The sequence below is a fragment of the Astatotilapia calliptera genome, chromosome 10 (assembly GCF_964374335.1).
Source record: "Astatotilapia calliptera chromosome 10, fAstCal68.1, whole genome shotgun sequence".
Taxonomy (NCBI): Eukaryota; Metazoa; Chordata; class Actinopteri; order Cichliformes; family Cichlidae; genus Astatotilapia; species Astatotilapia calliptera.
In genome coordinates this window covers 10,816,683-10,838,188 of record NC_137431.1, presented here as the reverse complement: position 1 = coordinate 10,838,188, position 21,506 = coordinate 10,816,683, and the positions used below count along the sequence as shown (strand labels likewise).

The 21,506-nt window shown below is 38.7% G+C and overlaps 1 protein-coding gene across 1 annotated transcript in view; it reads left to right on the top strand.

Moving 5' to 3' along the window:
- The window catches only part of gabrb4 (gamma-aminobutyric acid type A receptor subunit beta4), a 51,932-nt gene extending 34,443 nt beyond the window's left edge, over positions 1-17,489 (top strand). The window contains exons 5-10 of the mRNA XM_026181779.2: positions 7,288-7,370; positions 11,263-11,400; positions 13,430-13,582; positions 14,635-14,891; positions 15,597-15,686; positions 15,989-17,489. Coding sequence (XP_026037564.1) covers positions 7,288-7,370; positions 11,263-11,400; positions 13,430-13,582; positions 14,635-14,891; positions 15,597-15,686; positions 15,989-16,342 — 1,075 coding nt within the window. The 3' untranslated portion in view covers positions 16,343-17,489. The remainder of the gene's footprint in view (positions 1-7,287; positions 7,371-11,262; positions 11,401-13,429; positions 13,583-14,634; positions 14,892-15,596; positions 15,687-15,988) is intronic.
- Positions 17,490-21,506: the final 4,017 nt, after the last annotated feature.

Here is a 21,506-nt window from a genome sequence, read left to right as displayed (position 1 = left end):
AAGTCAGAATTGCTTGCCTTCCACCAGGCAACCTGTGCAGTCACCTTGCTGTTGCCACAGCTATTCACAGTTGGGCACCAAATCAGAAAAAAAAAAATCAATCCAATCAACTTGCAACCACCAATCTTTTACAAGGAGGTTGCTTTCCTGTCTTTGCTGTAGCATGACTGAGCCATTTAATGTTAATACAGATGAGACTGCGTAATTATTATTTATCATTTTTATCATTACCAAAGTTTGTTACACAGCTGAACTTAGAGGCAGATTGGCTCTTGCAGTCTCAACAGGTCAAGTGAGAAGGAACTGGACACCATGAAATGTCCCAGTGTGAGTGTGGCTATGTGCAGCTCCATTTTCCTCAGCAACTGATTAGAAATCTTTCCAGGATGTTTCTCTGCCCACAGCCTGGAAGGAAACTGGACAGAGTTCTTGTTGCCTTTTACATTTTACTTTTATACTAGAAGAAGTCTAAGCCCCAGAAAATATAATGTGAGCACAGAAAAACATTCCACGTGTGCCAGTAAAGGACCCGTCTCACTGTGACCATAAACAGCATTAGCCGTAAAATAAATAGTACAGCAGAATCATAAGTATTTCGATATTGATAAAACTTTTGCAAACTGCTGAACATCCATACATACAGCTCTTACGATCACCTGAACAACTGTTGCTGTGCTGCCGGCCATTTCCTTCATCAAGTGGTATATTTTACTAACCTTAAACCACATTTAAGCTGGAAAAACAAGATCACCTCTGCTAGCCCATATCATCTGGTCCTTTGGCAGGATGAAATATGACAGATTTATTTTTGGTAACAACAAACAGACTTTCAAGTTTTATTTTTAAAGTTAATGGTCTGCAAAGTTATAAGCTTGACCTGAAACAATCACAATGTTTTGGAAGCAGTGACGAATACATTAAAGCAAAGGTTCATTGACCCAGAAAGGCTAAAAAAAAAAGGTTTAAAATGCTCACCACCTCAATGTCCCAGATCACTGTGACGAACCAGACAATTCAGTCAACAGCAAATGCGCACAGAGGGACCCATCTAAAAATCCCCTGGGCACTGCTTAAAGTAAGGTTTATGGAACTCACAATGGATTGCTGCTTTTCTTAACACAAGTTATTAAAATAAAGTAGTGTGACAGAGGCAAAGAAGCTGGGAAGGCGTTTTGTTCGCCGAATAAAGGAAAATGTCAGCGACAGGGTTTACATCATATGAAGTAATGAATTATTAATGCGATAATCAGCATTCAGAAATGCCAAATTACCAAATTGGTGCTGACACAAAAGGAGATGTGACTGCAAAAGTATTTCTTTTTCTTCTTATGACTCGTCACAGGGCTATTATCACTTCAACAGAAATGCATCCTCACTGATGCAGAGGTGGCAAACAAATATCTGTGAGACGGTTTCATCTGGATCTACTGTGACAATTCCACACAGGCATGCCAAGCTAATTTTAGCTTCTGACCAGACAAGTACAATCTGTACTTGTGTTTCTGTTCTCCAAGTCAGGAATAGGATGAATATATTATTTTAACAAAACAAAAAAAAAGAGTTGCTGTTTGATGGGGAACGTTATATATCCAACATTGTTTACATACATCCAGCTGATGATCACATTGGGAACGACTAGAGGGGGACTTGGAGAGTACATCCTTTATGAAGGCGAGTACACTATTTTGGTATTTTAAGGAAGGGAACTTGAAAAAAAGTATTTAAAATTGTTCCATGCAGGTACTAATTAAGCAAACAGAAAAATAGCACGAACAAAATAGCATATACCAAGTGAAATCTCTGACTTTACCCCATTAAATATTTAGCTTTGTTAGTTTTTGAATGTGTGTGGAATAAAATAACAACTTTGTGCAGCGGCCAATTTAAGCAGGTGGAGACTTGTGCCAAAATGGTACCAAATGACACTGCGCCACCTGATCTGAATAAACATTCCCAGCTGCTCCACTCAGCGCAGCTCAACACATGCAGGTTCCTCTGTGCCCGCAGAAAGAGGCACAAGGGTAGCAAAAATGGACCAGAGCCAGAAGAAAATTGCATTACACCTGCATTTGCACTTCGGCTGGCTTTTTATTCCGCATGCACGAAATGGAAAGCGAAGTCCGTTCCAGGGGATTTTAACGTCAGCTAATTCTTCAACAGCTCGTCCTGAGACGTACTACAGTTTGGTGTTGTCTGCTGTAAGCTGTATAGTAGATGGTCTCAGATTTGATTTTTGTCAGCAGTGTGTAATTAGAAAAAAGTGCATAATCGTACATGCAGTGGTGATTCCAGGGCCTTTATAAGCTTCCCATGAGCGTGTAATGAAATTGCTTTCTTGATTTGTTCGTCTTTTGCCCAGAGGTTGTGAGGACAACCAGAACAGACAATGCACAATAAATGTTTGTAGTCTGAGTTCAAGCCAATTGATTGTTGTGACTCTCAAATCAGAGTGCCTGAGGTTTTCGGTGTCTTTAAATGGATTTTATTGCAGCCCCTCCCCGTTTGAGTCTATCCCCCACGTCCTGCTACTGAGCACGACGTGGGGGATAGACACAAACTGTGGACAATCACATTAAACACGCTACTGCACCTTGTCCTGTTCTCTACCCACTCACTGTGAAATGTGCTAGCACTGGTGTTTTTTTTGTGTTTGTTTTTTTTTTAAATGTGCTTTGTTTCGTACAACTTACTGTGATTCTAATCTAACTTGCGTTCTTCGACTACTTCTATTTTTATAATCATTTTGGGTAAAAGCTTAAAATTGTCTCTGCTTCACAAAGGCACCGTCATTTTTTACCCACTGATGTGGCTTTGAGTGTTGAATGGTGAATGATTCTTTGTACCAGCAGCCTTTGTTCTTCCAGATTACCAGTCAGATTGCACCAACTTTTTTTTAAATCAATTTTTCTCATGCTCAAACACACACGAAAAAAGATATTTTAGAAGATGCTATATTCAGACCTATAACTCAAAGACTACTCTGTTCTGCGCTACAACTTAATTTACTTTAATAAAGTAAACGGTAATAATTATCCTTAGTTCTAAATTTTCCGTATTGTAATACATAGATTGCAATGGAGAGTTGTGGATGCAGCAATGATCAATGCTCCAAGAATGGTTCGGATCACAAACCAGTTCTTCTGATGTGACAGTCTAACTAGGCTTGTGCATAATTTCAAAGTACTTGTGTCTCTTTTTTCTCGTACAGCAATAAATTTCAGTGGGATAAAAGGCATTACTTTTATTCATAGATTTAATTAACATTTTTTTAGGGTAATACTTTAACAGGATTATGCACTGTTCAAGTAATAGTCCATACAGTTTAGCTTTGAACCCTTTAAAGCAGTTTTAACACTTCAGTTTCTAGTATATATTTTTTTAATTTCAGCTATTGCTTGAGGATCATACATGCACACAGAACAGTTTTGAACTTAATATTTTGAGTTCAACACTTACTTGAAATGCTTGTGACACATGAATTATTAGTGCTGTGCTTGCCCACAAGAATCCAGAGATGAAGGAATTGTATGAATGCAAATACAAAAAAAAAAAAAGCAAACAATGAAATTCCATCATTGCAACATTTTGGTTCTTTAAGCTCTTTGTTTTCGGTTGTACCAGGTAATTCTACAGATAGATTTGAACCTTGTGCTTTATTACGTATAACAAACCGCAAAAGATGCATGGGAACATCAGGGTGTTGCACGCAAAGTCACTTCCAACATCACTAAAAGAAGATGTATTCAGTAAAAAACTGTTGAGCAGGTTTTTCTAACTTGCCAATGGGTTCAGAGGCTGAATCATCACCAGCAAACCAACGAGCCAATATGAGCATTGAGGGCTTTGTTGAGCTAAGCTCTCGCCAGATTGTGTTCTCTCTCTTCCCGTTTCTGTAAATCTGCTCTCTCATGTTGCTCTGTTTATTAAGCCAAGCATTGTGATACTACAGTGATCTTCTTTGGTAAGCAAACTACCACACAGAGATGGATACAGGAGTAGACTGCGTAGGCGTCACAACTTTTGCTCAGATATCTGAAAGCCTACCAGTCTGTAGTGCCGAGCCTCTGGGATCCACCTCCAGATTGCTTTTAGTAGTGGTGTTATGTTGGCATAATTCTTTGAAATGAGTGGAATGAACCTTTTATTTATTTATTTTTTATATTACTGGCTGCATACTAGTCAGCCCTTTTGTTCATGAATCATTTTTGCAATGCAGTGACTTAAAAGAAGCTGCAAAGTTCCATCAAAACAGAATTTTGACCACAAAGGTTTCTTTAGGCGTTAGATGCCAATTCCAAAGGCCGGCCCATTGAGATGGCTCCCTTCCCCATACCTCACTTTCGTCTTTTACCTCCAAAGACAACTAAATTGCATTGCATATAAACTTAAAATCCAGAGCGTAGAGAGTGCTGAGTGTCAGACTGCAGTGCATGCACAGGTCTGAGGCTGCTGACCATCTCTTGTGGGACTGGAAGTTGCTGACCTACATCTGCTGACATTTCCAAATCCCAGCCCCTCGCTGTGAGCCATCCAAGCTCGTGCCTACTCAATGATGATTCTCTCCTGACTTGTTAACTGTCACATATAAAGTCAATTTCATTTCTTGTGGGCTTCTCTTCTTTTTTTTGCCGAGGGGTAAAGAATTCATTTCTGTCCATTACTCTGAGCTGCTGTTTCTGCAGCTGCCTGGATTCCACTGCTCCGCTGTGCTGCTGTATCAGGGGTATTGTCTTTTAAGAATAGTAACAGTGTCTTGACAGGATTTGTCTTCCTGTTTATGATCAAAAAGGACCCATCGTATTAGTTTTCTCTGGAGGGGGGGTGGGGGGGGGGGGGTGGCTCTCTTTTTTGGATGTTTTGTTAATGTCTGCTGTGCAATCATGAAAAAAAAGAGAGAGTTATGATTTTAACCTTATTTATTTTAATTAATAATTTTAACTGCAGTAAAGGAAAATGTTAAATTGATCATTTAATCAATGTAAAAAAACAACACAGTGTTTGATGGGATTGCATAAAACTGCAGATATCTGCACTTCATGATGAATAATCTATAGGCAAGAGACAAGATTATTGATAATGGAAACTGGCTGCTTTCTGTTTGCATGAGGCTATTAGCTCAAATTCTGTTGACTCCTTGAGTTTTCAGTGCAATTTCAGCACCAAGACCAAACCTGGCTAGTATGTAGACTATCTATAACAGAAGCCCCAAATGATTTGAAATGATCTCTGATAATTTATCTTTCTTTTTTGTCTCCGTGTTCTTTCTGCGGTCTGAACTGCAAAGGACTCAACTTTTAATATGATGATGCCTTTTTAAAAAAAACCATCTCATAGGCAAGTAGTAGTAGTAGACTGTAGTGATCACAGGTAAAGGTATGTAGGGAGGTGGTCTGGGTGGATGGACAGGTTTGCTAAACACAAGAGGAAACATTCAAATGTAACCCAGGAGACCTCTGTTTGTTTCCAACTGGTAGCCAATGTTTCTTTTAACTGTGAATGTTCTACTTTTTCCTTGTCTTTATTATTGTAATCATGATATCGAAGGACTGCTGCACTATCCACTTTCAGCTGTTTATTTTATCTATGAACTTCAATCCCAATTGTATGTTTGCATAAATCTAGTTTACTCCAAACCCTGGTCTTTCTCTAACATGGTGTTCATGGTGCTCATATTACAAGTGCAGGGAGAAACCGACTAAATGGACTCATATAGCAATTCTAAACTGTAATTATTGTTAACTTTGACTTTTTTCAACTTTTGGTCTCGAATCACAATTGCCAAGGGACCTTTTCTGTTAATGTAATTAGGCATGATGTTATCTTGTCACAGTGTGTAACAATAGTGGCCCTGCTATACCCTCTCAGCAGAAGATCGCTGTGAGACAACAGGGAGGTGCGGTACAGTAGAGCAGAACAGCATGCAGATTGAACAGCTTACTGCTTGTGCAGCAGAATGCAGCACAGTGTTATTGTGAATAATAAACACATACGTGTCGCACACTTTGTTTATGTACATGTATAATTTTCTTTACCCTTCATGGTGCCTTTTGCCATCATGGCTTTAGTAGCCACACATGCTGGGGTGTAAATATAGCCAAATCAGCTTCAGCAGAACATATTTTGTTTTCCAATTACCTGCCAGCAGAACTGTGTTCACGCCACCATGACCAATTTACAGACTCTGTGTTCAAGCAATATATTTCCAGCACAAAGAGCTTATTATCTAATGTATTTCTAATTCTAGTTATGGTAGATGGTTGTGTATATTTTCTTGCTATATTAGTATAAAACCATGGACTCTGGCAGCATCTGTGGCTTATATGATTCAGTGTATCCCGAAAGTATTGCATCCCCTAAAAGCTGAAACTTTGTGAGGTGCTATCATGCTCTCACATGAATGTGCTGCTTGCTTCTGTCACAAGGCGATGACCTGAAAGTTAATTTACTGTAAATATATTTTACTTGCACAGGGCAGCAGTAAGCAAATGAGAACTGGTGTGATGAACACATACCAGCTGGTATAAACCGCAGAAATGTAATAACTAAAATCTGCTGCACCGGTGAATATCTCAAAGACCCCCACATGTGTAATTTGTAGCCAAAGCTGCTTTCCCGTGCGCCTTGATTTATTGGCATTAAGCTACTATGCATACATTTTTCTAAAGCTACCTGGCAGAAATGCATATCTCAGAGCAAGCAATAAATAACATAAATCGACAAAATCCTATGCAGGCTCTGAGCAGTTAGTGATCCACATAAAACGAAATAACGTCACCAGACCTCAAAAATCACAAATGTATAAATCACACTGAAGTCTCACATTTTCCCCTTTATAGAAAAGAACCTACAAAGCTATGTATGTTCAGACCCATAGGGACAGATAGAGTATTGACAAACTGTCATCAAATCAATGACCTGCAGAATAATTACTCTTAAAGGGAATTTTGATTATGGAATCGTCATACTAATGGTTCATTATTATGTACAACATGACAAATGATGACCTCTATATTAAAGGAGAAATATAAAAATGTCAAGAAAAGGAAGAATTTGAAAAAAGAAAATCTACTTCCTGCAGATCTCCTGACCATGAGCTTCACATGTGCCGTAAAAAGGTTAATGCAAGTTTTGGATTCATGCAGGATTAGAACTTGAAACTTCCAGGTAAAGGACCACTCCTTGCCCCACTGCACTATGTCTTCCTTGTTGTTGGACTTTTTACTACTCCCCTCATCTGGTCTTTTCTGTACCAGGTCTTCATGTCTCTATTCTGTCTTTGTCTCACAGGATAACCACTACTGCTGCTTGCATGATGGACTTAAGGAGGTACCCTCTTGATGAACAGAACTGCACCCTGGAAATTGAAAGCTGTGAGTAATGCAAAAGACCCTTCAAAAAAAAAAAACATACCTACAGCCATAAGTATAAATTTTTGTTCTCAGTCAAACTGTGCAATGCTCAGAGAAATAGCAAAAAACCCAAGAGCTACTTCTCAGACCCTACAGGCCTTAGTTAGCATGTTAAATGTTAAAGTTCATGACACTACAATTAGAAAAAGTATGCAAGAATGCACTGCATTTGGAAAAATCCAAAAAACCATATCAGCACAAACATGTAGGCACGGTGGTGGAAGGGTGATGATTTGGTCTTGTTTTGGAGCCATGACCAGGACCTTTTCTGTATATCAAATGATTGTACAATCAAATGTGAGGCCCTCTGTCTAACAGCGAAACCTTGTCCGGAACTGGACCATGTAGCAGGACAATGATCTCAAGCAGGATGGATGAAAAAGAATCAGTGTTGCAGCCTCAATTAACTAAAGCAACTTTTAAGGAGAGTGGCCCAAACTGTGAGGGGGAAGAAAAGCTGAGAATAATTATTTAAAAGCAGTATGGTTTGTCTGGGAGCTTAACTCTATTTTATATCAGAATTTTTGTCATATTTTTACTCCCCAGGCCTGATAATAATTTTCCTTCATAAACTGATGCATAAAAGGTTCAAGAGTTTCGCATAATGCAGACGGCCCACAGTATGCTCCACCCTAATGTTCAACCATGACTTTTTTGCTAGCTAATCACTACAATACAGGTAATCTATATTGAATTAGGTGCAAATACATAAAGTTTTATTTTGGTTTATTTTGTAGCATGAGGAATTAGAAAGATATTTGTCATCTTTGCACATGTATGGCAATTGTCTGATGTTTAACCCTCGGCGTATATGACTTCATGACTGCCTTCAGAAAAAGAAAAAGTTGCAGTGCTTGATGATGTGCATTGATTACCCACCTCCAAAAGAGACAGTAATCAATCTAAAAGGGTTTTTAGGGTGCATAGATCAGCAAAGAACGCAGAGGAGAGAAACTAATATGACCGTAAATGACTGCAAAACTGAGCTGAAATGAAATACACGCACAAAAATTAGATAACTTCTTTGGTTCCTTTCAGTAGTCTGGGAAAACACCGATACACTCGAACTGTCTGCGTTCTTTACAGGAAAAGGGAGGAAAATTGAATCTATTTGGATGACGACATCACTTAAGTTGATGAAATAGGAAGTGAGGTTGAGATATAGTCCCTATTACTGGCAAAATCTTTTTCCCGGTTGCTGCCTTTTTAATGTTGCGGCTAAGTTTTGGCTGAGCTGAAGTCCCAGTTTTAATAGTCACAGTCCGCCATCAGTGTGACAGATGGACCAAGCCAGCCGTGGATTATTCAGTGGCAAAGGCCAGTAATTAATACTGCAAACCGTAGTGAACTTTCAATGTGTAACATAGTGTCCACATTAATAAATAATATACTAACTCTACCCATCACATCCACATCATACATTTCAATGAATAATTTGTACATAAGACATGTAACCAATATATCGGTAGCAAGAAGGTAGTAATTAGTTATTGGTTAGGTTCCATTTAGCACCAGATTCAGGGCTTATCAGCAATGATTCATTTAGAAGGTAGTCTGGACCCAGATACTTTGAATAAGGTAGTATGTTTCTTTCAAAAATCGGAACTTTTTCAGTATGTCCTAAAGGGGCAGTTTGATATTTTGGGAAAGACTAATAAGTTAGCCATGCTCACCGATTAATAAACAGTCTTACCACTACCACAACACAAAGCCATCAAACAATACTTGTGTTAACAAAGAAAACAAAGTAAAAAACAATCATAAACTCAAAGTAGCGTATCCTCTACCCATAATTTGCCAAAAGATGCACAATGCAAAACTACAAACATCAACAAAGTATCAAAAAAGACCAGGAAGGGTTTGGGATATTTATCAATTTCCTGGTCTCAACCCAACAGTGCATGCTTTTCAGTTACTAAGTACAAACCTGAAGGCAGAGAGAACCACAAACAAGATTTCAGCCAGTCAAAGAATTTTCATCCAAGTATAAAAAACAATCCTTATATTTAAAATTGTGTCAATTCATAATTTTGATCCTCTGAAAACGAGTGGGCTGTGTTTAAAAGTGTCTGTAATTCCCAAATAGTTATTGAAAAAAAAAAAGCCCTTGAAATAAAAACTAAAAGTCTGCACTTCACTTTAAACTTTCCTATAAAATACAACTCCTAACATTAGCTGGCAGCTGTTTCACATATTATTTTCCCCCAAATGCTTTAATTTCAATAAATCATTATCCGAGAGAAAAATATGCTTGTGGTGTAATTAAAAATTGTATTTGCTTGATCATTTTCATTGACCGTTCCATCAATCAAATCCACTTGCTCAATACACCAGATATTTTGTGGTTCATGTTGTTCAAGATAAAACTGCCTAGCATTTACCCTCGGGGATTTCAATAAGCAATCAAATATGGACAGGCTGTGAATTAAAGACTTGCATGCATTTCTGCTATTTACAGTCATGGAAGCTATGCACTAGTGAATGGTGCACATTAAACATCAGTTTGATTTATAAGTCAGCCACTTGTTTCAATTTCATGGACAATGTCGCATTTCCTATAACCTAAAAGAGAGATTTAATAGTAATGAATCCTGGTCCCTTACTGAATGCAGTCCAGGTCTGAGCACAGAGTAGTAGAATGTGAAATGGAGTAATACTTCTCAGACTGAGAAACGGCTCTGCAGTGAATGCATGCTGGCCTACTGACATAAATCTAACTGTGGTCACTTTCAATTGCACTGCCAGTTGAGAATATGTGGGCGCGTCATACCTATGATACAGTATATGTTAATTTATGTAGATATTAATGCATACGGGGCTATATCTTCACAGGAGATGGGATAGTGAAGCATGTGATTATGGATTGGTAGATTTAAGTCTTAAGCAAAAATGTGTTCTTCCTGCTCCCACTGCTTGACTACACTTGATCTTTTACTTAACAAATACACCAAATGAAAAACTACAACAAAAACATGAACGTTTGTTACACGTAAATGTTCTAGATCGTGAAACAAATTTTAATATTAGACAAACATAACCCAAAATAGTTTTTAAATGATGATAGCTTTTATTAAGGAGAAAAAGCTATCCGAATCTACCCGTCCCTATGTGAAAAACAAATGCCACATGCACTTTTTTGAGCCACCCTTGGCAGCAAGAACTGCAGTCAAGCATTTGCAAATACTGGCAATGAGTCTTTCAAACCACTGTGGAGGAGCTTTGGTTCACTCTTCTTTGAAGAATTGTTCTAATTCAGCCACATTGGAGGGTTTTTTGTTTAGTTTTTTAGCAGGAACGGTCCGGTCCTTTTAAGGTCTTGCCAAAGCAATTCGATTTAAGTCTGGACTTTGACTGCTACATAACTCCAGTATGCATGAGCTTCAGGATACAAACTGATGGCAGGGAATTCTACTTCAGGACATTCTAGTAACGAGCAGAAATCCTGGTTGATGCTCCCGAAGTAGCAAAGCAACCCCAGATCATCACACTACCACTACCATGCTTTTCTGTTTATATGATGTTCTTAGATAGATAGATAGATAGATAGATAGATAGATAGATAGATAGATAGATAGATAGATAGATAGATAGATAGATAGATAGATAGATAGATAGATAGATAGATAGATAGATAGATAGATAGATAACTATTATCTAGGAAGGCAGTCAACAGACATATAAAGACACCATGTTCCTGAACTCTCAGTGACTTCAAAGCAGTGCAGGCCCTGACTTATTATCCATACTCATGTATCAGACTTCATACAGAAATGTGGTTGACTTTAACGAGGGTTTCTTTATCACATTTACACCTCCCTCCCCTGACTTCTCATTTTCCCCGACCTTGGCACAGATGGATATACCACAGATGACATTGTATTCTTCTGGGAAGGAGGAGACAATGCTGTTACAGGCGTTGACAAGTTAGAGTTACCTCAGTTCTCCATCGTGGCCACCCAATTGGTGTCCAAGGAGGTCATCTTTACTACAGGTAAGAATGCTTCACATCTATTTAGACAGAGGCTGCATACAAGCACAATAAATCACAATAAAAATGCAGAAATTTAGAAACTGAGCTGCTGGTTATGAAAGCCTGAAATGGTCCAGCAAACATCTTTTTGTTTCTCACAAATTAGAGATTATAGAGAACTGTCTCATCAGGATTACTCATGCAACACTTCTAAAACTCTTGATTTAGCTTTTATTTATCATTATTGCTATTAAAAGAATCATAACTACAAGAAAACTACTGCTGTGCACAGTGAGCTATGAAGATGGAGAGCAATGATGAGAGGGAGGCTGTTTTTTCCAGGAATTAAACTACCAATTAACAAAACATATCTTGTTTACTTTAAACAAAAAGTGCAAAAGCAGCAGCTTTTATATTGCCTTATACTGTATACTTCTTGGCCCGTGGCAGTGCCTCCTTGCAATCTTGTCAGTTTGCTCGGCAAACGTCAGTGACTCCGGGGATGAGATGTGTTAATTAGAGCGCTTGAGAGAGATAAATAGCTTTATTAGTAGGTGAGCTTTTTCCCCTCTGAATACAGGCATGCTAGCTCATTATCCTTATTTGCAGTATTTATGTTAACCTAACACTTCACTCTCTCTGTGCTTCGTATTCAGCGTACGGATTATTAATCTTCTCATCGGACTTTCAACAAGCAAAGATGTAGAAGCGACCTTAGACGTGTAACATAAATGTCCTTTTAGTTGTGTTTCAACTGATTCCAACTTCCCTTAAGCAACCAGACAAGGGTAAACAGAGGAAAAAGTCGAATGTATGATTAATAATTCATTGAGTTTGACGACTTCCAATAATATTTGTTGCTGCTCTTTATCTGGCATGTATTTATCACATTTGATAAGGCATTTATGTGAATGTCCATTAAAAGATTTACAGGTAATTCGAGGTTGCTACATCGACAATACAATACAAGTGAAAATCATGCAAAGAAAAAAAAAGTGGAAAATTGTCCTTTGGTGAGATGACAAGATGACAGATCAGTGACTTAAAGGTGGTAAGTCAGGTAACACATTGGTCCAAAGCCAACAACTATAGTTTCTATTGTGTGGCGGTGCATTAGTGCAATGGCACAGAAGCTCCCATTAATACTCAATAAAATTCATGAAGATTTTAGAGCAGCACTTTTTGCCGAAAGTTCTTTCAGCAACATAATGTCCAACCAAATCCTCTTGGAGTTATAGCATCCAGAGTAAAAAAGTAAAAACCAACACTGGATAACACATTCACCTGTTCAGTTCCCAAATGCTCATCTTTTTGTGTAAAAAAATGACAAGATGTAACACGGTGCCCCTGTCGCAACTTTTGCTGACAGTTTCACACTCAAAATGAAATTCTGTTAGACATAAACATGCCCTTGCACGATTTCCAATTAAATATTGTGCTCAAAATCTTTTGTACATCATTGTATTCTAGTTTTATTTACATTTTTTTTTAAAAATATCTTGTCTAGACAGCAGAGAAACCACCCATCAGTGTTTACATTGGCTGATAGTTTTCCTAGAAAACATTTTCTGGTAAGATTCTGCAATAAATGACTTACGGCACACATTTTTCTTCCTCTCAGCATATAGGCATGCACTGCAATTATCCACCTTTAAAAATGGCCGTTTGTTAATGTTTAGAGGACAGAGAAAGTGCAAAAGAAAAGCAGAGCAGCTCACTGTGACAATTCTCAGAGGGATGCTGGAGCTGCCTGCTGAGATAGGGGTTGCAGAAAAATCTGCCTCGTTTGCGACTTTCTGCCATGTTTAATTGGAATCGAACTTGTCCCTGGAAAGGAATCCATCGCTTTGGGGAAATTAAGTGCTCCATCTGAACAAATGGAGAAATGACTACCCTGCGTGTTGTCAAAGTGCAGAGTTTGGAACACTTAAATTGTGCCATGGTTTCTCCCTTCTTTTTTCCTTTCTTTCTTTTTCTTTTTTTTTTACTAATGTGTTTTCACTCTTCTCCTGCTCCAAAATCACCCATCCTCCATCCTCTCTCCTTACAGGTGCATATCCAAGGCTTTCACTGAGTTTTAGGATTAAGAGGAACATTGGATATTTCATCTTGCAGACATATATGCCCTCTATCTTGATCACCATCCTCTCCTGGGTCTCCTTCTGGATCAATTACGATGCCTCTGCAGCTCGGGTGGCCCTGGGTAAGCCGCAGCCACTGCTGCATTATTAAACTCATAACTATCTCTGCTAGAATATATTTATTATCACAGGAAGGAACAACATGTGGCTGTCGTGCAGTGTTACTTGTTCCTGTGTAACTCTGAAGCATATACAGGCAAATGACTGATAGATAATTACAACAAACGCACACCTAAAGGTCACAGCATCAGCTATTTTCAATAGGACATTGCGGTCATGTGGAATTTCTTTTGTTCCCAGAAATTAGTCCAAAAACAGAATAACACAACTATTTCAGTGAGACAGTATTAAAAAAATCTTTATTTTAAATATAATATTTTTATTGCAAATAATTAGTAATGACACAAGGCCCAGCTACACTACCAAAATTGGTAACTTTCATGACACTTATCCAATTTCTCAAGTATTCTCAGAGCATTGTCTGCCATGATAATTGAATAAACCGCATCAAAGTGACTAACGCTATGATAGTTAGACTAAGATGTGATCAGGGTGGCACGGTGGCATAGTGATGGTGCAGCGTCCTCTGTTCAAATCCACCCCCCAGCTGGGCCCTTCTGCGTGGGGATGTTTTCATGGTCTTTCTCTGGCAGTCCAAAGACAGGCTTATGTTAGGTTCACTGGTGATTGTAAATTGGAGGTAGATGTGAATGGTTGGCTGTCTCTCTGTGTTAGTGACAGAGGCCCTGTGAAAGCGGCGAACTGTAACTCCTACTTTGGAGCCAATCAATGAACTCTAGTAAAAATATGTATCCGATTACATTTACTTAACAATCCCACTTTTCTCCTTATCTCCTCTAACACGCATTAAAGGCAAATATTACTTAGTTACCACTATATTAGCAAAGCAATGCAAGATTAAAAGGGAGAAAAGAACACTGGAATGACATTTTTGTCTAAATAAAAGTAAATTGTGCACTCCTTTCACCACTTCTATCACCACGCAGTAAGTAACGATACACAAGTACAGTTTGGAGTAAAAGTGTGTACATGTGCAGTATCTGACGGTCTCTGTGTTTCTTTTCTGTGTGTGTGTGTGTGCTGCTGTACTCAGGTGTGACAACGGTGCTTACCATGACCACTATTAACACCCACCTTAGGGAGACTCTCCCAAAGATTCCATACGTGAAAGCCATCGACGTCTACCTCATGGGCTGTTTTGTGTTTGTGTTCCTGGCCCTGCTTGAATATGCCTTTGTAAATTACGTGTTCTTTGGTCGGGGCCCCGCGCAACAGAAGAAACTCAGCGAGAGGCTGAACAAAGCCAACAATGAGCGCACAAGATACGAAGAGAAGCGCCTGAGGGAACAGGTTTGCATCTTCATCTGCCGCCTCTTTCTCTCTCTCTCTTTCCCCCCCTTTTTTTGTACTCCACCTCTCTGTGTCAGTCAGAGTTCAAGTACAAAACAACGATGTTCTGCACATAAGATTTCGAGCCACAGCCATTTTATCCAAAGACACATATGCATACACTAGTCCCTGAAGTAATCTTCCACAAGCATACTGATGCCACCACAGCCTAATATGCATTCACCGACCATCATCCATTGCTTCTCCCTCAAGCACTGACTGCTTTTTATCGAACATAGCCTTTTTCATTGAGATACCTATTCATCTAACTCAACAGTGGTGTAAACATTCCCATTTCTTATTTAGGTTGTTGTCTATGTTTATGCTGTAGGCTTTATTCACTCTCACTCGGCCGGCCTTATATTTCAGCGCCTGTTTTCCTGCAAAATGAAAAAAAGAAAAATTGGATAAACATCAAAACGTAAGATAAGGAAGCATCAGCACTTATGCAATTTGCCAATGACAGATGCTAAAATGGAGTGAAAAAAGCCCCCCCCCCTTTCCTGTTTTCCTGTGTGTGAGGTACTAAAAATGCTATGTTTATTCAAAAGTTGTTCCTGTTAACTCTATGTCTTATGCCTTGTGTAATTTCTGAGAAAATGTGCTTATTTGCCAGTATTTTTATAGCCGTTTAATGTTCTCTTCATTTTTCTTTCACATTGCAAGGACTCCATTTCCGTGCCGTTTCAAACCAACACCTTCAGGTCATTTACACAGCGAAGAAATCTGTATCTCGAGGAACAAAGAAAAGTTGGGGTACATTTATTTAGCAATCATATCAGCTGTAGGCCAGACCTCACGATAAAGTAACTTGTGTTAAAAAAAAAAAAAGAAAGAAAATAATAATAGTAGTAATATATAAAGAAAGTCTTGTTAACTATTTCTGTTGCATGCGAGAAATGACATTCCATATCATCCCTGCATTTTGCTTAAGCTTGACAGCTTGTGGGATGGGAGGGGGGGTTTAACATAAGTATCAGTTTTAATGGGATTAATGGGGCTGCTCCTTGGCATTTCAGACCTCGCTGAATCTTTGTGTCTTTCGCCGCTTTGCACAGGTGGATGCTTATGGAAACATCCTCCTCACCACGCTGGAGATGAATAACGAAGTGATGCCTTCTGACGTGGGGAGCAGCGTCAGTGACTCTCGGAATTCGGTCATGTCCTTTGACAGCTCCGGGGTCCAATTCAGGAAGCCCATGGCCCCCCGAGATGGCTTCAGCCACCATTCGCTGGATCGGAGTGCCATGCGGAGCCGGGCCAACTGTCGGCTAAGACGACGCTCCTCCAAGCTCAAGTTGAAAATCCCCAACCTGTCAGATGTTAGCACCATTGACAAGTGGTCCCGGGTCATTTTCCCTATCACCTTTGGATTTTTCAACCTTATCTACTGGTTGTACTATGTGAAATGATGTGCATCCCACAAGGAATCATGGGCCATATTTTGAGAGCACATTAAATTGGCTTTGATACAGTTCCAAAATATGTATACACATATACGAGTTGAACATATGTATATGCATATTTCTATATATTATATTTATATATACACATGTGAAATCCGAAAGACCTTTCTGCTGTACAAAGTATTAATAGGATGACTTGAATGTTTAAGAATAATTGTGAAAGAAGAATTTGGAGACTTTGAGTTTCTTTTTCCTGCTGAAACGAACAAAACAAACACGAGATCCCACCAAGGGGGGTTTTGGAACTAAAGACTGCATGATATTTTTGCTAAAAAAAAAAAAGAAAAAAAAGAAAAGGGGGAAAAAAAGAGAAGAAAAAAAAGAGAAAGCGAAAGCTCTCGAGAGAGAAACGATGTCTCAGAGTCCCATTGACTTTTTATTGATACTTACTGTAATCAAAAATCCTCTTCTGCAGCTCATGAAATCAGTGGTGGCTTGTCTGTTCAGGCATCAGCTGAGTGAGATCCTTGGCACCCCCCCACACGCACCCCTACAGCCGAATCCCCCACCTCCCCCACCCCTGCCATCACCCATGGATAACATGCACGGAAATCTCCGGTTCTACTATGTACAGCAACCTTGTTTGGATTATGTGTTGTTCCTTGGGTTTTTTGAAGTGATATCGTTCTCTTTATCAGACATCAACTCTGGCCTAATGGTCTCCATTAGAGGGCCGCTCGGATGGGGGACGACCGCCGCATTCTCGACGAGAGTCAACACAACCCTTGTATTCCTTTCTCTTCTCATGTTGTTTTTAGAAACGCGTCCTCGTGGGAGGGTGGGGATTGGGTGGGGGGTTGGAGGTTGAGGGAGAGGGCTCCTTTTTTTCATTACGGTTAAAAACAAAATACTGATTATTGTAGATATGGTTTTGACTTGAAAAATACTGTGATTTCAGAGAGTGTCAGAACATGTTCTAGAGCTAGGGCATTACAAGATAAAAGAGTCAAAGGTATGCATTACTCATTTTGATTGTTTGGAGATAAAAAAAAAAGCATATTCTGTACATTTTATCATTCAGTATTCTCATGAAAGTATATTTGTGCTGTTTCTTTCCTCCTAACGACGCTCTTTAGATGCAGCGTTCATTGACGTCATATCCTGCTTTGTGTTTGCTAAGAGGAAACGGAGGATTGCTTTTGTGATTCGTTTGAAATTATTCTGCAGTGAAGATGTGCGAACATGTATATTCAAAAGAGTCAACATATCCGCCTACAGTTTGACCAGTTGTCATTGAGTATATAGTATTCTTTTTTTGTTTTGTTTTGTTCGTTGAGCATTCTTCTCAGTGTCGGAGGCTCTGAGGTTGAGATTATTTGATCGGGACAGTATCGGGCAGCACGTTCAGAAGGTGTTGGGGAAAAAAGTATTCAACGTTTCAATCTTAAACTCAGTCAGTGCCATCCCACACATACGCCAAACCCCGAGGATCAGAAACGACAGCCTATAAGAAGGAAGGATTCTTGGGGGGGAAAGTGTCCCAGAAATAGCCATAAATTGAATGATGTAACAACCAAAAGGCCTACAATCCATATGGATTATTGCTGTTTTGCTCAAACACAAACACACACCTACACACACATGCAGACACACACACATTGCATTTTCAGTGCTCAGGTTCATTTGCAAAGAAAAAAAAAACCTCTAAGATTTTGTATTTCATTAATTAATTCATTGTATTTTTAGTTTTTTTAATAGGCCTGGTTAATAGTGTATATAGGTTGAAAAATTGTAGCCACTAAAAAGCGTTTTATGATATTAAAGCAGATGGACAGCTGACACTCTGTAAAAGTTTTGAAAGACAGAAAAGAGAGCAAAAAGCAGCAACATACACAACCAAACCTAGTTAGGGGCATTGGCCCCGGAGAAAAAAAATAAAAGTTACAAAGAGAGCAACTACACACAAACATATTAATGAAGTTAAGGTGTCTAAGGTGTGTTAAAATAAAAGGAGTGCTAATCAGAAACCAATTTGTCTCCTTACATCTTAGTGAAGTTTGTATTGTGATGTGGCCCAAGCCTTGAGCTGAGTTTAGTATTCCTTATTGTGTACATTTTATGCATTGTTGTCTTATTCTCTAGAAGCAAAAAAGAAGAACACTCACTGTTGAATATAAAGCAACCCATGAAATCTTACAGAAAGACAACAAGAGTAACACAAATACATAGTGTAGTGTGTTTATATCGGATATCTTGTCTTTGTTCCAGCAGCCAAGTAGTCTGCTGTCTCGGTGATCCTAAAGTCTAATCATGCGGCTAGAACACAGCGATTACTGAAGAAAAGGAAATAGTTATTTATGAGAAAATTTGACCAAGCCCGGGAGCAGGTTCTCTTGTTAAGTGAAGATTACATATTCAGTGGCGTACTGTAGCAAGGGTAAAGGATAGAAAGGGGGTGGGGTCTTTTAAAGTTGCCAAATGAAAGTGAGTTAAGGCTGTCAACAAAAAACACAGGCAGTGGTTACGACACGCCTAAAAAAGCCCAGTACCAGTTTTAAAATAGCATTTCACTGATTTAGCATCACACTCCTATCAGACTGATGGACAGTTTAGAGCAAAAAGAAGGAGAAATGTCTGTTTTTAAAGAAAATTATTATTCTCATAAATCTTTTCATGTTAGAGTCTTGCATCTACGGAAGAAACTCCACCAAAATGGCATCACTTGGAGCACAAAAGCTTTATGCAGCTTCGTTCACATATGCAGTAGTAGCGCCAAACACCCGCCCAACTAATGCTAAAGTGGAGTGCCCCTTTGACATAATTATACGCATCCCTGTTACACATATGCTGCAATTTTAACATATGAGGATGTTCTGATGTAAAACATTCAGTTGACATCATTACTGTACACAGTCCTCAGTTTTCCAGTCGTTTTTTTGCAGTCAGATTTTGATTGCACTCCCACAGTGTGGACAGTCGACATTAGGGGTGTCACGATAACCGTTTATTAGCATTAACTGTGATATTTAGGAATGCAATATGGATCTTGTGCTAAATATGCACATGTAATAAATGTTTTGCTTTTGTTTTTTTGTATGCCTCTGTAGAGTTACAGTCACAGTCCCTCATAACTTCCATGCAGTTGTATTATGAGTTTAATTAATTTGCCAAAAAAAGAACCCAAAATAAACAAAGTTATATTAGAATTTGACCAACAGCATTAGTGCCTTTTTTTTAATTTTGATAATGTTGTTGATTTTTTTTTTTTTTTTATCGTGACAGCCCTAATTGGTAAGTGATACACAGAGTTCTCTGAGTCGGGGAGAGAGATATACATATTCCAATTTATGTTGCAGGTTACAATAAAACAAGAGTAATGATAAATGGAAGTTCATACCAGTAACACACAATTTACTTCTTTTTTCTTTTTTTTTTTAATGAATTTTTGTCATTTCATCCTGCGCTGCACACTAACAGCTTGTCAAACTGTTTGAATGGAATTTGGTGGATCTTCGCTAAGAGTTTGGTCAACCTATGAGGCCAGATTATACCGTTTGTTCTAGTATAAACAAGCACTTTTTGTTTGTTAAAGTATCACAACCACAAGTGTTTTTAAGTAAATTGGTGGAACGCGTTTGACTAGGGTTCAATGATTTGCACTTACACTACATTTTGTGATGTAAACTGACACAAGTATCACATTCTTGTTCAGGTTGGTTTATTGACAGAAATCAATTCAAGCATCCATTTTCATATATATATCTATATATATATATATATATATATATATATATATATATATATATATATATTTTTTTTTTTTTTTTTTTTTTTTTTTTTGTCAATAGTAAATGCATATCTTTAATAAACACCAAGCAAATACGGAGGGAAAACATTAGCGGCCCTTGCATGCTCGCAGAAGAAGAAGAAAAAATACAACAACAAAATTCCACCACTCGTTTCAGGGAGAACATGTATTACCTGCTTTCTGAACACGAAATCAGCACATTGTTCCCCAAAAAGCTGTGAGGATCTTCTGTTCTATGCTTTCACTTTAAATTTTTTGCTTATATGAGAGAGAAAATAAATTTCTTTTGACACATGTTCATGGAGTGGAGCAGGAGGAGGAGGAGAAAAAATGTGTTGAACTGATTTCAATGTGAATTTTCTTGCCTCTAGTGTATATGTGTAATTACATGTGAATTGTACTGTAAATATGATATCTTTCACTTAATAGTTCTTAATGCATGAACAAAAACATGGCAGTTCGTAATACCAGCTAGCCTCACTGCTAATGGCATGGACAGCTTCTCTAGCATTGGCATACTTCTGCAAACGAAACCTAAAAAATGAAACAGAAGAAATACACGGTGTGCACAAAATAATGGAGAAATCAATGCAAAGTCCTCTGACAGTGAAGGAGTTTCTGGTGGTCCCGAGCTTGTATCGGTTCACCCATTCCCTCCAGAACAAGGCTAATGCTAATGCTGTTGAAGATGCCTGGAAATTACAGTATGCGGCCTTGGTGCACTCTCAGCGAATGGGAATTTCCTAATAACTTTAGGATTTGCAGAAGATTTCAGTACAGGACACCTGCTGCATTTACCTCAGCCATGGATAAACCACTCAGTCATCCGCGAATCCTCTCAGAAAATTAAGGGCATGATTGGCTTGCTGGCTCGTAGAGGCTAGAGGAGCAGGTTTGCCTTAAGAAGGCGAGTGGGATGTTCTTACCTGTTCCTCAACAAGACAGTCGCATGTGCCCTTGAGCAAGGCACTCAGCCAGTTGCCTAAATGCAACTGCTCAGTTGCACAAATCTGTGTAGGATGGTAGTGAAGTATTTTTTAGCGGGGGTGAGGGTATTAATACAAAATTATTCCCTGGGTGCATGTAAAGATCCACGAATCTCATAGTATTATTAAACAGTTTAGTTAATGTGGGCTTGTGCTCTTTTCGATGTTCTATAAAGTGCCACGTTAAATGCCATTACACATCTTACCAAAGTTTCATCTCCAGTCTCCACATTAGCTCGCTTCATGTGGCACTGAAAGAGTGAACCACAACCACGCGAGCATGTTGAACCAACCAAAACACCAGAACAAGGCTGACTGGCTCCTCACTGTTGGAAGAACTTTTGTTGGTGCATTCATTATTTTGTATGTACCTTGT